The following is an 18,157-nucleotide window of genomic DNA, read 5'->3' on the forward strand; positions in this document are numbered from 1 at the left end:
TAATAACCTGGGCTGGTTGCCACTCCATACATATACTAGCATTCCTAAGGGTTCACTGTACTGGTGCTGGACTTAATGTGGATACCTGATCAGCTTTAGCCCAAATGTAGCTCAGAACTCCTGAGTTCAAGCAATCTACCAGCCTTGACCTCCGCAGAAGTCCTCAGGCACGACAAGAAGGCCCCACCAAAACTAGCTACAATCGATTCCACTGAAGAGTAGGCATGTGATTCCCTCAGATGAAGAAAAACGATTCGGTTTTCACAGTCTACATTTCCCACCATAAATTGAGACCTGCCAAAAGTACCCAGTAAGTAAAACCTAGATAATTTCATTAAACAATCCGTCTTTCAGAAGCCCAATACCTTCTTTTTACCTAGGACACTGATGGAGAATGACTGGTCAGTCAGCTTGTTGCCTTCAGCATCAACCACATCAAACTTAAAAGCAAAACTGCCACCAGACTCTCCCTTCTCATGTCTGTATTCGACCCATCCTGCAAAGAAGAGGAAAAATGTCGGAGAGTAAAGATTTGCTGGTAGCATTCCCCTTATTTACAACAATTTGACAAGAGGATCGTTCCTAACCTTTCCCCTCAATTTTAAGACTGAGGGTGCCTCACTTCTGAGATAGAAGTTTTTTATGGAGAGGAATACAATTCGCAATTCCTCCCACTTTTTTTTTTCTATTCTGTCCCAACCAAAGTCATTCTCCCAGCAAAGTCAGAAGAAAGGAGCCTGTAGTCAGGGCGGCTAGGTGGCACAGTGGATAGAGCACCGGCCCTGGAGTCAGGAGTACCTGAGTTCAAATCTGGCCTCAGACACTTAACACTTACTAGCTGTGTGACCCTGAGCAAGTCACTTAACCCCAATTGCCTCACTTAAAAAAAAAAAAAGAAAGAAAGGAGCCTGTAGTCGATGTCCCCATGTAACAATTGGAATGACGCCACCTGCTGGAGACTTACTGTAGAAAAGCTCTACCATGAGGTAAAGGTCTTTGAGGGCAAGACCATGTGTCTTTTCTTTGGCGTCAGGAAGTGACATTTGCTTGTGGAAGGAAGAAGAGGGAGCCTGGCACTCTGACTCACTCTCTTTCCTGAGGACGCTGCTGGAGAAGGGAGCTAGAAATGCACTCTCCCTTTAATAGATAGATGAATGTAGGCCTTTCTCTCTCTCTTTACCAAATTCTTATTCTCCTTAATAAATGCTTAAAAGTCTAACTCTTGCTAGAGCTTATAATTTATTAGCAACCACTCATTAGATATTTTAGACTGACCAGCTAGAATTTTAGCCTTAACACCCAGATGCCAAAGAACTTGAAATTGTAGCTTTGTCAACATGTTATCTCCCACAAAAGAATGGCAGCTCATCAAGACCAGGTTGGGTGTTTCTTTTAATAAAAAATATGACTCTTAAAAAAAAAACTAGCAGCTTTATTTTTGTCCCTGTCCCTTAGAACAATCTTCTGTGGTCCAACTTCTGTCAAGACGTGACCACCTTCAAACTGAGTGGTAAAGCAATGCCCATGTTGAGGCCTTCCTCCTTTCTATCCGTCTGACCCAGAGTTGGGTACAATGCAGTTTAACCAGCATGGATGAAGGTGCAGGGCGCTGATGCATCATCCCATCACACAGAGAGTGATACCTAAAGAGAGATGCTATCCCCTGCCCCCAGGGATGCTGCCCTCACTTTTTTGTTTGTTTGTGTGTTTGTTTTGGTGAGGCAATGGGGGTTAAGTGACTTGCCCAGGGTCACACAGCTGGTAAGTGTCATGGGTCTGAGGCTGGATTTGAACTCAGGTCCTCCTGAATCCAGGGCCGGTGCTCTATCCACTGTGCCACCTAGCTGCCCCGATGCCCTCACTTCTAAACTGAGCCTGCCATTAGCACAAAACCTTGCTGCCCTTACCCCATCTTATCCCTGCAACTCAACTTTAGAAAAACGAAATGCTAGAAAGCATTGCTCAGTAACAGGGTAACATTTAACATTTCTGCTTTCACACTGCATCAGCATTTCCTAACAGAGGAATGAACCAGGTAATTTCCCCTAGGCAGCTCTGATTTATGTCCTTCCATTTTGCTTAGTTCATTAACTTGTGCTCTTTGGGGAGCAGGAAATGTAGAAATTGCCCACCTAAGGAAGACATCATTTTCACCTTAATCTATCCCCTCATCCCACCTATCTGTCTCTCTGTCCTTGTGTGTCTGTCTGTCTTTCTCTCATACACACACACACACACACACACACACACACACAACTTTTTAACCTCATTTCCCTCCACAATTAAACCAGAATTCTATCAGTGATGGGGCAAAAGCATCAGTAAATTCCAGACAGAAAGAAGACAGTTGTGTTGTTTTTTTTTTTAAGGAAAAGCAAACAAGATTAAAGAGACTTCTCCCACTTATACAAAATTTTGCTTTAACAAGAAGGAAGGGGCAGCTAGATGGCGCAGTGGATAAAGCACCGGCCCTGGATTCAGGAGTACCTGAGTTCAAATCCGGCCTCAGACACTTGACACTTACTAGCTGTGTGACCCTAGGCAAGTCACTTAACCCTCATTGCCCTGCCAAAAAACAAAAAAATAAATTAAAAATAAAATATAAAAAAAACCAAGAAGGAAAAAAACATGGGAGAAAATGAAGACATAACCTAGCTCAAACACAAAACAGAAGAGGTGACATGAAGAAAGCATTGTTCTCTATCATGAATTAGGGAGGATGTAATTAGGCACTGTAATTCTGAGTGAGCTACAAGAGAAGTTAGCATTCCTAGGCAGGTGGGCTGGTAGGACTGAACCTGCTCACCTTGGCTGATGTCATCTTGGGTGAAACTCTTGACTGGTCCCTTAACAGAGATCTGTTCTAGATTGTCATTCCTTGCCAGCTGCAAGCGCCCCACACTGGGATCTTTCTTCATGATGTACATAACTTTCAGGTCATCCAAAATGGTGCCTTCCACTTTCAAGTGCTGATCTGTGATCCGGGCTACAGAACCTAGAGAAGAGGAAGATGATTAAGATTCTTCCAGTCACTTGAGCTAACTCCCAATTTCCCCCATTTTTCAAATGAGGAAACAAAATAGTCCGAGGTCACAAAACTAGGCTGAGGTCACGATGATAGCTGGTGACAGAATTGAGACAAGAATTCAGGTGTCCTGGTTGCTAGTCCAACCATCTCTACTCTATGCTAACCCTCTAAATTAGTGGTCCATCATTTCAGGTGCTTGCCAGATTCATGCTGGGAACCAGGGAAGACATTATTATTTACAGCTTCTCAAACCATACATGCTGAGGAAGGTCACTGTTGATCACAAGGGCCTGTAGACCGAAATTTAATTTCTCCAGGCACTAAACAGGTCAATACCTCCCTAATTGGCTAATTATCCCCTAGGAAGATTTTCCTTCCTCTGATAATAATAAAAAGGTAGATGATGATAATACCAGATGACATTTACATGATGCTATCAATCTGGCAAGTTGCTTAACATGCATTACCTCTTTGGAGCTCACAGCAACCCTGTGAGGTGGGAATAAAGATTAATATTCCCATTTTACAGTTGAGGAAGCTGGGCCCCAGAGAGGCCGACTTGCTCTGAGATGGTGTTTCATGAGCAGAATTCTCTCATTCACAAACTAAAAGTCACACATTTTGAACACTTTGATCTGGCATATCCACAAGACCATTGAGGAAGATGTAACACACCCAGATGAGGAAGGGATAAGGAATTAAGGTCACCACTACCATTTTTCTCCCTGGTAGCTGGTTGGCCACCCTTCCCCTCAATACCTGCTGACAGCTGCAGGCCTCGGTTAACAGCCAGTTGGGGAGGCTCGCTCTTGGGGATTTCCATGGATAGCTCTACCCTCCCTGTCTCAGTGTAGAGGCCATCTGTGAGGGAGAAACGGAACTCATCCACAGTCACACCAGGGCCACCAGGGGTATAGACAATCAAGCCATCCAGGATATCCTGGTAGGTGAAGGAGGATCCCTGGGATAAGATCCGGCCATTCTCAAGGGGCTCCGAGGAGAGTTGTCTTCGATGGAGATAACCTGAGGGAGGAAAAAAATTGAGGCAGCTATAAGAACCGAGTTATCGTTTTGAGAACCTGTGAGTCAAATCGAAGCTGGATGACTCCGGGAAACCCTCACCAAAAGCACTCAATGATACAAATGAACATTTCTAGGACTATGAGTCAACCTCATGACAATGTAGCTGTTTACATCTTGCCAAGTAATGCTGCCACCCTCATCTTCCCACCATGGCCTCACCACCAAAGCAGAAGACCCACCATCTCTGCTGCCCAAGTTAGAATCTTGCAAGAAGAAGCAGATGGATGTGGCCATCCAACAGCCCAAGGACCACACCCTGCCCTATGGGCTTTATTGCTAAATCTTCATTTCTTCCTATGCAAAATGGGGGGTGCTTCTATGGGAGATGCAAAGGAGAATCCAAGTCATCCCTTTAGAACTAACAGTAATGGCAATGAGGAACTTCCCTTAAGAAGAAACACTCTGAAGGATATACATGTCTTACCGTGGTCGGGCTTTTTGGTTAGTACAAACACCAGTTCGTTACTGGGAGTGTCCAGGTCTTGCAGACTCAAAGATGTATTTCTGATCACCACTCCTGAGCGCTCTTGCACCCTGATGGGCTGAATAGTCATCTTGGGAGACTCATCATTTTTCTTCTAATTAAAGTAGAACACAACATGCCAAACATGCATAAATCAAAAACTCGAGGAAAAAACGCTCACACAGCTCAAAGTATCATGCTAGCCATTTGCACCCTTGACATTTTATCTATACCCAATTACCATGATCAAACCAACGTAACTTGAGAGTAGAGTTAACACACACACAAAATATCCCCTTGTTAAAAAAAGAAAAAGTAATATCGGATAAATAGGATCAGAGGATTGTGAGTTGAAAGAGACTTTAGATGGCATTTAGTTCAAAAGCTTAAGTAGGTTGCCCAAGGTCACAAAAGGATTGAGTAGATGGGAGAGCCTTTGATTCCAACGCGCTCTCAATTGGATCATAGTGAATTCCAACACTCTACCAAAGTGTGTCTTCAGATGTCTCCTAGAGGAAGCGGGTTTTATTTGCACAGTTATATACTCAAACTATTAAATGCTTGCTGTTATGGGTCTGTGTGCATTGGAAAAGGTGGGAAAAGGTCTTCAATTCTTTCTTATACTTGTGTGTGTGTGTGTGTGTGTGTGTGTGTGTAGCAAGTGGGTCTATTTTTTAAAAAAGCAGAGTGATGGGGAAGCTAGGTGGCGCAGTGGATAAAGCACCGGCCCTGGATTCAGGACTCCCTGAGTTCAAATCCGGCCTCAGACACTTGACACTTAACTAGCTGTGTGACCCTGGGCCAGTCACTTAACCCTCATTGCCCTCCAAAAAAACAAAAAAACAAAAAAACAAAAAAAAAGCAGAGTGATGTAATTGGGAGAGTTCTGGTTTCGGAGTCAAAGCACGTGGGTTTGAATCCTCTCTACCACTTAATAGATGGCAGAACATACAAGGAAATACACTCCTTCCAATGATAGCTCATCTAAAACCATCAACAAGCATTATTTGTAATGGGCTAAGTTGGAAGGCTTCCCAGTAAGACCAGGTGTGAAATAAGGATGCCCACTGTCACCAATATTATTCAGTACTATGGTGGGAATCTTAGAAATAGCAATAAGAAAACAAAAAGGAATCAGAATAGGGAACGAGGTAACAAAACCATGTCTTTTTTGCAGACAAAATTGTGATATATTTGGAAAATCCCAAAGAATCAACTAAAAAAAGGTAATTGAGACAATTAATAATTTTAGCAAAGTAGCAGGATATAAAGTAAGTCCGCACAAACCATCAGCATTCCAATATATCCAATGATACCTTGACTTGATTTTAAAGAATACATTAATTGTGGCTAGGTAGCACAGTGATTAGAGCTCTGGGTTTAGAGTCAAAAAGTTCAAATCTGACCTCAGACACTAGCCATGAGATCTCAAGCCAGTCACTAAACACCTGTTTGCCTCAGGTTCTTCAAATGTAAAGTGAAGATAATAATAGCAACTACCTCTCAGGATTGTTGGGGGAATCAAACAGGTATTATTTGTAAGAACGTAGTCCAAGGCTGGGACATAGTAGGCACTATTATGATGAGGAGGGAAGAGGAGACTTCTTTGACTTTAAAGTAGATTTATAAACCACCAAGAAAAGTGAGACTAAGAATCACAGGAAATATCAGGTATAAAGGAGCAACCTATATTTTTACTTTAATATTTTATTTTCCCCCCAATTATATGTAAAAATAACTTTTAACATGTTTTCTAAAAAAATTTTAGTTCTAAATCCTTTCCTCTTTCCTTTCCTTCCTCCCCTCACTGCGCCCCTCCCCACATTGAGAAGGCAAGCAATTTAATATAAAAATATACAATATAGAATAATATAGAAAAATATGCTTCAATCTGCATTCAGGCACCATCAGTTCTTTCTCTGGAGGTGGACAGTATTTTTCTTTTCTTTCTTTCTTTCTTTTTTTTTTTTGATGGGGCAGTGAGGGTTAAGTGACTTGCCCAGAGTCACATAGCTAGTAAGTCTCAAGTGTCTGAGGCTGGATTTGAACTCAGGTCTTCCTGAATCCAGGGCTGATGCTTTATCCACTGTGCCACCTAGCTGCCCCCTGGATAGCATTTTTCATCATAAGTTCTTCAGAATTGTCTTGGATCACTGTCTTGCTGAGAATAGCTAAAGTCATTCACAGCTGATCATCATACAATATCGCTGTTACCGTATACCTTGTTCCTCTGGCAACCTATATTTTTTTTGTGGGGCAATGAGTGTTAAGTGACTTGCCCAGGGTCACACAGCTGGTAAGTGTTAAGTGTCTGAGGCCGAATTTGAACTCAGGTCCTCCTGAATCCAGGGCCAGTGCTTCATCCACTGCGCCACCTACCTGCCCCGCAACCTATATATATATATATATTTTTTTTTTTAGGGCAATGAGGATTAAGTGACTTGCCCAGGGTCACACAGCTAGTTAAGTGTCAAGTGTCTGAGGCTGGATTTGAACTCAGGTCTTCCTGAATCCAAGGCCAGTGCTTTATCCACTGTGCCATCTAGCTGCCCCTGCAACCTATATTTTTAATGTAAAGAGAGGTTTTGCATCCTCTTGAACACACTAAACTAGCAAACTGGGCTCTGAAAGCAGACATTTAGATTCCTGAGTCCCACTGTCCCCAATATTGTCACTCAAGTCCTTTGACATTCTCTATGCTAGTGGTGGTGTCATTTTAATATTGACAATCAGAGGTGAAAGCCAAACCCAATCATCTTTACTGTAGACATATTTCTACTTGTTAGTTTAAGGGCCAGATGCCTGTGGCCAGGGGCCGAGCTCCTAATGTCTTTACCTCAATGGTGACGTTGATGCTGTAAATCTCTGAACGGCCAAATCCATCGCTCACATAGAAGCTGAAGACGTCACTGGTTGGCTCAATGCTCTCATGGACACTCTGAAAGTAGTATATGTGGTTTTCTAGAATATCCTGAAAGGGGAAGGATGCTTCCAGGTCACCGCTGCCTCCAGGGCCAAAACGACTACCTACATAACAGGAGAGAGGTGTTAAACCCTGCTGAGCAATTCCTACTTATTGAACCAAGTTAGAAAGACAACATGATGATCAGAAAGGACTGAATTAACATTTAAAGAGAGGCAGTATGTCATAGTGGAAGGAGCCAAAAACCAGGTAGTTGGATGGCATAGTGAAGAGAAGGGAAGGGAAAGGAATAAGTATTTATTAAATTTATTAAATGCCTACTATGTGCCAGGAACTGTGGCAGGGAGGGGGGAGGAGGGAAGAAAAAAAGGAGGTGGAATTTACATGATAATGTTATTTTATATTTAAAGCAAGCTATACATAACAGATTTGCAATTTCATTGCATCATCTTTTTATTGTTATAGAAATGCTTGTTTTATTTCACAAACATAAATGAATGAATGAACAAATTAATGAATCAATGAATGATATTTTGAAAAAAAGAAAAATAAACACAGGGGATTCTTGTTTTCTCTGCACCTTTCTTTTTTTTGGTGACTGGGCATTATTATTTATAATGTATTTTTATAATATAATTAATTATATTCTTATTATTGATTCTTACATATCAGACACTTACTGTGTGTCTCTGAGCAAGACACTTAATCTCTATGTGGCTCAGTTTCCTCATCTGTAAAATGAGGGTAATATATAATACCCTCCTCCTAAGGTCGTTATGAGGATCAAATGAGATACTCTTTGTAAAGTGTTTTAAAGCACTTTATAAGTGCTATCATCATCATAATTATTATTGCTAAAATTCAGAACGTCCAGTCTGTCTCCTGAGCTCTGGGAACACATCTCCAACTGCCTATTGGATATTTTGAACCTGGATTTCCTATAGACATCTCAAACTCAATATATACAAAACAGCTAATTCTCTTCCCTGATACCAAACAACCTTTGCTCCCCCTAATCCATCCCTATTAATAATAGCTAGGATTTATATATCATTTTAAGATTTGCAAAGTGCTGTTCACAGATCATTTCATTTGATCCTTACAACCCTGTAGGGTAGGTGCTATTATCATCTCCATTTTACAGATAAGGAAACTGAGGCTGATGAAGGGTAAGTGACTTGCTCAGGGTTACTTAGCTAGCAATTTTCTGGGGTGGGATTTGAACGCAGGCTTTCCTGAGTCCTAGTCCAGCACTCTTACCCACTGTACCACCCAGCTGCCTATTCCTGAAGAAGTCTTCCTGTCATGTTTGTTTTTGTCTCCTCCTTCTCCCACATCCCACTTATCCAGTTAGTTGCCAAATGTTATCCTGTCTCCTTCTGCAATCTCTCATCTCCATCCCCTTCTTTTTGTGCACTTGGCCATCATCCTAGCTTAGGCCCTCACCATCTCTTGTCTGGACTATTTTAATAGCCTCCTAATTGTTTTTTTTTTTTGCCTCAGGTCTCTTCCCTCTCCAGTTCACCCTCCACACAGTTAAAGCAAACATATCCGGGAAAGACACAGAACCTTCTTCTATGAAAACAGTGACCATGTCCAAGCAAGCTGGAGGGGGTCAGAATTCCATCCCAGATCATTCAGGTAACTGCCTCTTTGTGGGAGCTGCTAACAAGCACTCCAGTTGTTGCCAGGCTGTTGAGATTGCCAAGCAATTGTGCTTGCTAGCAAACATTCCAATTATGGCCAAGTTGAGAAACAATGGTTAGGCACACTCATCTCTGCCCATCATTGACATCACAAAGGTACCATCAGAAAGGAAAGGACCTGGGGCCAACTAATACTTTCCCACCTTTCAGTTCTTCTAATCCGGGATAGCCACCTGGGACAGGGGCCCCAGAAGAGACTAGGAATGGGGGGGTAAGAGAGGGGGTCAGGGGAAATCCAGATAGCTCATTACATCTTTCTATTCAGGCCACACTCTCAGGACAACCTGGCATATGCCTGAGGAATAACTTTGAATAATTAGAGAAGTTTCTTGGTAACAGAACAGGAGTCCCAATTTCACTGACACAGCCGGTTCAAAGATTTCACCCAGACATCTCATCTCAGGCTCCAATTAGGCGAACACAATACTTCCTCCCTTCTCACTATTGAATAATGAACCAATAAAGATCCATGAGTCAAAGGGCTCTCGGGTACCTGTCCTGGTGTTCTCAATGAAGCCATATGTAGGCAAAGTGCTTATTTTGACTTCTGTATCTCCCTGGAGGTTCCCTGGATCCACAGCCAGGAAATGGTGAAATGTGAGTGGTACTCTCCCTCCTTCATCAACCTAAGTAAGAGAAAAAGGGAAAAGGACACTTTGGATAGTCTTGTGTACTGGAGAGGAAAAAAATGTGCCACCTGGGGTGACCTTGCAGTGAAAACTGAATTAGACCCACTGCAGGCTAGAGGAGGCTGCAAACTGTGAATGCATCAAAGTTTTTTCCAAGCCACAGTTAAAAAGATGACACGTGATGCAGTCAGTACCTCTCTTCAAACCCAGGTCACACTACAAAATGAAGCTAATTCTAAAGCCATCAGGATTTCCAGTCCTTGCATCCATCTTTCTGCAACCATCCTATTAAAAAAAAAAAGAACAACAAAAAACCTGCATCCCATCTGAAAAGTGACCATCTGGCCTTGTTTCCTAGGGACTGGGAGAGAAGGGCTCAGGTTTCTATCTTTACTGCTTTCAGTATAAAAATTCTGTGCTTTTTAAAATGTCAGGGTCAAAAGGAAGAAAGGATTGACTCCATCAGGCCTTAAAGCCGAGGCAGAGGGAGGAATAAATACAAGCCACTTCTCAAAATCAGTTCCTTCCTTGTGTCCCAAGCTGTATGAATTCAGCTTACCTGGCACACAGCCGGTGCTGTATAAATGCTTATTCTCTTCTCTCTTCCATAGCCTAAGGCCATGTGTTTTTCTCTATTAGTATTCTGGGTGATCAAGCAATTTTTATCAAGCACCAAAACAAAAGTCAGTCCCTGACCTCAAGGTGGTTACAAGTGATGGTCTCCTGGCCTCTCTGCAGAACCAGCCTGAAGCCTTAGGGCAGAGGTTCACACTCTGCTATCAGGAGGACTGCCTGGGAAGGAAGAAGGGCCAAGGGGTTCAGAAGACAGCTACAGAGGGAGTGAGAGCTTGTAGAACATTTCTGAGCTTTCATACGATGGATCAGATCTCTCAGCCTCTCCAAGTTTCTCTACCCCTGCTGTGGTAGTACCTGAAGAAGGCATGTCAACCTTGTCTCAAAAGAGAGTAACAGACTGGCCACCCCATCCTGACATAGACAGTCATTTCTACCATTAATCCAGTGTCAGAAACATAGGACTGCTCAGGGAAGGAGAGGGAACAAGGCTTATTCAGCCAGAAAATGAATCATTCACACATTGTCTATTCTGAGGGCTACTGATGGCACTGTCCATTGTCCTGAAAATTACTTACAGTGATAAGGTCAGCAAAAGTGAAAATGGGAGGCGGATTCTGGACAGGGGTGATAATGACGGTGAATTTCTGATTGTTCAGCTGGTTGTTGTCACCATCAGAGACAGAGAATTGGAAAATATCAGTGACTGGTTGACTGTCTGTCTCAAATGAAGTTGAGTACCTATGTAAGTCAAAATAAGAATAAAATTAGTAAGTCACAGGAAAAGACAGGCAAAAGAATTACACTCAGGTTTCAAAATGCCCCCAGTCACAGAGTATCCTTTGAAGGAAGAAGCAACTAGTTATTTAATTATCTGCACAGGACAGGCAAGGAAACTAGCTGAAGGAGCAGGGCACCTTGACGGATGCTAGATAAATTAGAGCAACACCACCTTGATCTCTCCTTAACCCCTGAGAGGTTCGGCCCAGGACCCAATGCCCAAGAGTGTGGGGAGCAGCGATGCATCCAGCCCTTGACATCATCCTGGGAAGCAACCTCAATGGAGATGAGTCCTGGCAACTGTTCTAAAAGTTAGCTACAGCAGTAGCTACTGAAGATCTAAAAAGCAACATTCTTGCCACCAAAGTTCTTGGCACTGTCAAAATAGCTCAAGATCAGAAACTGATATCATTTGATAGTGGAAAAGACCTTAAGGAAAAAGCATTATCCCCTGCTTTGATGACGCATCCTAAGGACCATATTGCTGAATGGTCATTTTCAGCCCGGTCATTTTCAGTTATGTCTGACTCTTCATCACCCCATTTGGGGTTCTCTTGGCCAATGAATTCATCCCTCAATTCAAGTATGAATGAATATGTGAGCGAATGAGAGATTGAATGACAAATCATTTATCTAGCAGAAAGATATTTCCTTCTAGAGTTCACTTTACAGGTGAGGAAATGGAGGCAAACAGGGTTAAGTGGTTTGCCCAGGGTCACATAGCTAATAAGTGTCTGTGGCTGCATTTGAACCCAGGTCTCCCTGACACCTGGCCCAATTCTCTATCCAAAGAGCCACCTAGCTCTCATGGGACCTTTCATTTGACTTACAGCTGAAACCTTCCTTATGTGTTGTTTCCCTCATTAGACTGTAAGGTTCTTGAGAGTAGAGATGGTCTTGCTTTTCTATTTCTATCCCTACTGCTTTGCATACAGAAAGTGCTTAATAAATGCTTTATGCTCTCACATTCATTCATTCAGTGTTCTCTATTTTGAATTTGTGGCCTGTTTATGCTATTTAAAAACATAATATTTTATTTTCCCCTAATTACATTTTTGGGGGTGGGGCAATAAGGGTTAAGTGACTTGCCCAGGGTCACACAGCCAGTAAATGTCAAGTATCTGAAGCTGTATTTGAACTCAGGGCCTCCTGAATTCAGGGCCAGTGCTTTATCCACTGCGCCACCTAGCTGTCCCCCCAATTACATCTTTAAACAATTTTTTAAAGTTTTTTTAAAAAGTTTTTAGCTCTAAATTCTCTCTCTTCCTCCGTGCCCCTCCCCCATCTCTGATATCTTTATGCTATTTTTGAGGGACTGAACTTGTGGTTTCATTGGCAGAGGGGATTTCCCAAAAAATGGTTCCCTCTCTCAGTGCAGATTGGTGCATTCTCTGCAACTTAAAGTCTTAGAGAGCTGCTGGGGCTACTGAAAAATGAAGCAATGTGCCCAGGGTCAACGCAGACAGTATGCGTCAATCAGATCTTGAACCCAGGACTTCCTGACGCTACAGCCAATCTGTTAGCCACTCCACACACTGCCTCTTCTTCATTAGATGGCAAACTCCCTAGGAATAGGTACCATTTCTTCTGTATCATGTGTACCCTTGTATGATAGAAATTAATTAGCCAATGAATTCATCACTCAATTCAAATATGAATGAATATGTAAATGAGTGAATGAGAGATTGAATGACAAATCAGTTATCTAGCAGAAAGAGAACTGGCTCTGGAGTCAGGGGAGCTGGATTAAAATCCTGGCTTTAGCAATTCATACTTGTCTCATGTGAGACCTTTAGTTTCTTCTGTAAAATGAAAGCTTTACACTAGATGACCCAAGTCAGATTTCTCCTTCCACTTCACTAAAATTACTGTTCCCCAAAGGCTAATTGTGACCAGCAACACTCAAACCTGAAGCGGAAATAACTGTGGAAGACTCCTCACTCCAAGGACAGCCTCGATTTGTTACAGAATATACAAAGAGGAAGAAAATGGAGTCTTCAAGAATAAGGAAAAAATATCAGCAGCAGCAAAATTGGTCAAGGAAACAAAACAGTTACCTGATTTTCTGGTTGTTGATATCCTCCATTGTGAAGTTAGAAATCTCTGAAAGCTCTTCCACCGTTAGTCCTGATGTTCTTGTGAGAGTCCCATACATCGGTAAAGAAAGTAAATGAATCCATATTTTTGAGTCAGGGGAAGAATTATCCTAATTGAGTTTTAAAAAAAAGATAACACATGAATCCATAATTCTGCAAAACTTGGCACATTTGATCATTTTTATACATATATATGCATGTATGTATATATGTATGTATGTATGTATATATTCTCCTTTTACTCACTAAAAGGTTGTCATTTATTTTGGTATAAAAAGAAATCATTCTCAGCTGTTGATAGGTTCCAAATTTGTCCTTCCCAGAATACCTAATTGAAAATACTCTAGGACCTCCATGCCGACTTAGTCAAAGTAACCAAAGTAAAGTGGAATTTGGATAAGAGATGGAAGACAGAAGGCTGCACCAGGCTCTGACATTATCCATGCAAGGTCCTACCTACTATTCAAGCTTCCTACCCAGTAGAAAACAGAAGCCTGGAGTTATCCATCTCCAGAAACACAGGTCAACTCTTTGCATGGTGCCAGGGGGGATTTCACCATCTGACTACTATTTACATTGTATTATTTTAAGCTCCCTGAGAACAGAGTCTGTGTCTGAGCTATTTTTGGATTCTATGTATTTAGCTCCAAGTTTGGTAGTGGCTATTATACGATCCTTTGTTGACCATAACTGAATCAGTGCCTTGAACAGTTACTATCACTATTCTTCACAAGGCTCAGGTTTTGGCCAAACTATATCCCTACCCACTCCTGGGTACTTTTCCAGTTCTTTACCTTTGCTCATGCTCCCTGTGTCTACCATGTCGTACCAAATAAATCTGATCCTTCAAGGTGCAGTTCAAATGTTACCTCCTCTTAGGAATTCCTTCCTGATTTCCAGAGAGGTCTTCCTCCACTGAACCATGATGAGTATTTTGTTTGTATATCTATCATACATATTGCTTCACTTGGTTCATATGTATTTATACATGTGCCTCACGAAGTGGTAGAGACTTGAAAGATCTCAGCCACCTCATTTTACCAATGGAGAAATTCTGGCCCAGAGAGGGAAGTTACATGTTCTAAGTCTTGTCACCAGCAGATGGAAAAGAGAAAGAGGAGATTTGATGAGCTGGGGGGGGGGGGGTCCTCAGAGGCCATTCAGCCCAACTCCTTTATTGTAGAGATGAAGATATTAAGGCTCAGAGAAATTCTGTGACTCGCTCAAGCATCAGATAGACAAGGTGGCCTGACTCCAAACTCAATGACAAGTTTCATATTCTTTCCATTCTATTCTGCTACCTCCAAGCCTCTTGATGCCGAGGTCAGGCCTTTTCCAACACCACCCAGCTCCCGTATAGTTCCCACTTAGAGAGTAAACTCACTGATGACAGGGACCATGTCCGATTCATCTCTCTATCCTCCTCTGTTGTCTTTTAAGTAGCTTCTAGGTACTTAATACATGCTTGTGTTGAACAGAATTGAATCCTAACATCACCTTCTGCCTCCTTCCTCCACTCTTGTACCCCTCCGTGCTCCTGCAAATCTACTGACGTGTCATGAGTTGTTCCCAACCCATCTGCTTCATTTCAGGCCCATTCTGCTTACATGACGGCTTTCTCCACCTTGCTGCATTCTCTTTGCAGGCCACCGCAAAGCAATTCCAGAAAGGCTTTCCCATGAGACAAGACTCCTCAGAGGCTATCAAGAAAACCTATTAAATAACTCTAAGCAAGTCTTCAGAATATATGCTATGCCTCCACCAGCCTGAAATAGTTCTTTTGAATTTTCTCTGCTCTGCTGGGCAAATTCACATTCAATCAGTTTCTTAAAACCAGTGTTAAGTGCCCAATAGGACTGCATTTTGATATGCAGGATATGATGTGTGGTTAATGGGCAGGAACTTCTCCCGGAGAGATGTTCTGGGATGTGAGACAGTGACTTTTCGAGCCCTGGTGGTCTATTGATTAAATCTATATTCAGATGTCATTATGGATTCATGAGTTTCATAAGATTCAAAAGGCCAGAATTTATGGCCAAAATCACCTGTCAATTAGAAAAACAGAAAATGAGAGCTCCTTTTGAGCTGTGAGAGGCCCCCCAGTAGTGTCAGAGGGGAGTGATTTCCCAGAATGTAAAAAGACAATCGGGGGATAAAAACCGAGCAAAAGAAATTGCTCCCAGACCAACACTTTATTTCCCCTCTTTCTGTTCAGAACTAGAAATTATAGTTAAGCTATAAATGTTATTTAAAACATATGGATGATTTTTTAAAGTGTCAGATCATAATTGATTGTGGTTTCATATTTGGGAAGAAAAAATCTCAGTATTCAAAGAACTAACGTTTAGGAAATCATACCACATCTTTTCCTTTAACTAAAACTACCTTTGATTATACAGGAAAATGTGTGCACATATATGTATGTGTGTGATTTTAGTTAAAGGACACATACACACACACACACACACACACACACATATATATATATATGCACACATACACACATTTTTCCATATAATCAGAGGTTATTTTAGTTAAAGGAAAAGATGATGCATGTATATATAAATTAATACATTATTAACATACATATACATGTGTATTTAATTAACATATGTGTGTATGTTTGTAAAAGCTACAGGATTAAAGAAACATATCTCCTTCCTTCCCTCAGCAACATTAATTAAGTCAGTCAGAGAGGGAAAAATCAAAAGTAGGTGTCTTGAGCCAGGTTCATTTTTCTAATCCATATTACTTACCTATAATAAACAAATTTTTTAAAGCCCTTTAGCCTTGGAAACCCTAAGAACACCACAGCCAAAGTGTGTGTATCTGTGTGTATATGTGTATATATTGGCAGGTAAAACATAGCTTGAAAGAATATAATAATATGCGGGCAGCTAAGTGGTGCAGTGGATAAAGCACTGGCCCTGGATTCAGGAGGACCCCAAGTTCAAATCCAGCCTCAGACACTTGACACTTACTAGCTGTGTGACGTTGGGCAAGTCACTTAACCTTCACTGTACCACAAAAAAAGAATATATTAATATTATTACATATAAATAATTTTGTTTCCTGGTCCCAGGTATACAAAGAAAGTGGAACTCAAACAAAAAAAAATTTTTAATTCATTTTTGTGCCTAATTGATTGATTGACGATGATAATTTGAGCAATGTCTATAGTCCAGACACGGTTGTGACATTTCCCATTTTAAAAAAAGGTAACTAGGGGCAGCTAAGTTGTGCAGTGGATAAAGCACCGGCCCTGAATTCAGGAGTACCTGAGTTCAAATCCGGCCTCAGACACTTGACACTTACTAGCTGTGTGACCCTGGGCAAGTCACTTAACCCCCATTGCCCTGCAAAAACAAAAAAACAAACAAACAAAAAAAGGTAACTAGGCCAAAAGAGAAACAGTCTTCTGAGGCTTAAACCTAAGCCTAGAGAAGGACTCAGGTGGCCCCTTCCTGCCTTTCCAGTCTGCTCACCGCTCACTCCTTTCCACATACTCTACAATCCAATGAGACCAGATCCCCCTCATCTCCTGACTTCATGATGATTCTCTGGCCGTCCCCATGCCTGGAGTCCTCTCAGTCCTCATTACCATCTCCTGGCTTCCTTCATCTCAGCTCAAATCTCATCTTCTACTAGAAGAGTTTCGCAGTCTCCCTTAAAGTCAGTGACCTCCCTCTGGGACTACCTCCCATGCATTCTGTATAGATCTTATTTGTGAGTTGTCTCCCCAACAAGAAGGTGACCTTTTATTGTATCTCTAGTATTTAGCACAGTGCTTGGCATATGATAGGTGCTTAATAAATGCTTGATGAGTGACTGAAGGAAATACTGCAGAAAGGAGTAGAGATCTGAGTTAGGATCACTGATGAAGAGGAACTTACCACATAAGCCAGATGTGATCTAGTGAGAGGAATGGAACTTCTGCTGGGGACGCTGGTGGTCAGCGAGGAGCCCGGGGCCAGCCGGGGACCACTGCGGTCAGTCCATGACACCTCCACATTCACCAGTGTGGTGGCTGTGGCCACACCATCAGTGACAGAGATCTCCATGCTGTCTTCTGTGGCTGATGAGCCGTCATGAACATACTGCAGCGCATTGTGAGTGACATCCTCATAGGTGAAGGGGTCGCCTTCCAAGAACAAGAAAATGACAACGGTTACCTTTAGAACCAAGATTTCAAAACATGTGACAAGCCTAGAGCTTGTTCCCTTCCTTTTTTTGTTGTTTGTTTTGTTTTTTGTGGGGCAATGAGGGTTAAGTGACTTGCCCAGGGTCACACAGCTAATAAGTGTCAAGTGTTTGAGGCTGGATTTGAACTCAGGTCCTCCTGAATCCAGGGCCAGTGCTTTGTTCCCTTCCTTTTTTTTTTTCTTTTTGGCTTTTTTGTTTGGTTTTGGTTTTGGTTTTGGTTTTTTTTAGTGAGGCAATTGGGGTTAAGTGACTTGCCCAGGGTCACACAGCTAGTAAGTGTTAAGTGTCTGAGGCCGGATTTGAACTCAGGTACTCCTGAATCCAGGGCCGGTGCTCTATCTACTGTGCCACCTAGCTGCCCCTGCTCCCTTCCTTTTTACAGGAAGATGAGAGAAAATTTGAGACCTGGAAATAGGCATTTTTTTTCTAAGCAAAGAAGCCAAATTATTTTGGGGTCTAAATGTTTAAAAATAAAAGATCTAAAACTTGGGAAAACCGACAAGACACCATCAGAGTTGTTCCAAGTGGCCTGAATGTTTTTTCTGGGCAACCAGACTCCTATAAGAAGGACTTTGGTTTGTCCACTGTGCCAGTTGGTCAAAGGATATTCAGTACTCTCAGAGAATCTGGATATAGATAGCACAATTCATCCCTCTCTGGGTTCATGAGTTTG

General features: G+C 42.0%; 1 protein-coding gene across 1 annotated transcript in view; it reads right to left on the reverse strand.

Annotated features, from left to right (window-relative positions):
* The window catches only part of FRAS1 (Fraser extracellular matrix complex subunit 1), a 515,723-nt gene that overhangs the window by 96,622 nt on the left and 400,944 nt on the right, over positions 1 to 18,157 (reverse strand). Inside the window, 9 exon segments of the mRNA XM_043971175.1 lie at positions 377 to 496; positions 2,807 to 2,995; positions 3,788 to 4,051; positions 4,536 to 4,689; positions 7,411 to 7,601; positions 9,697 to 9,829; positions 10,984 to 11,146; positions 13,243 to 13,391; positions 17,175 to 17,422. Of these exon segments, the coding sequence (XP_043827110.1) occupies positions 377 to 496; positions 2,807 to 2,995; positions 3,788 to 4,051; positions 4,536 to 4,689; positions 7,411 to 7,601; positions 9,697 to 9,829; positions 10,984 to 11,146; positions 13,243 to 13,391; positions 17,175 to 17,422 (1,611 nt within the window).

Source organism: Dromiciops gliroides, chromosome 6 (assembly GCF_019393635.1).
Source record: "Dromiciops gliroides isolate mDroGli1 chromosome 6, mDroGli1.pri, whole genome shotgun sequence".
NCBI classification, from domain to species: Eukaryota; Metazoa; Chordata; class Mammalia; order Microbiotheria; family Microbiotheriidae; genus Dromiciops; species Dromiciops gliroides.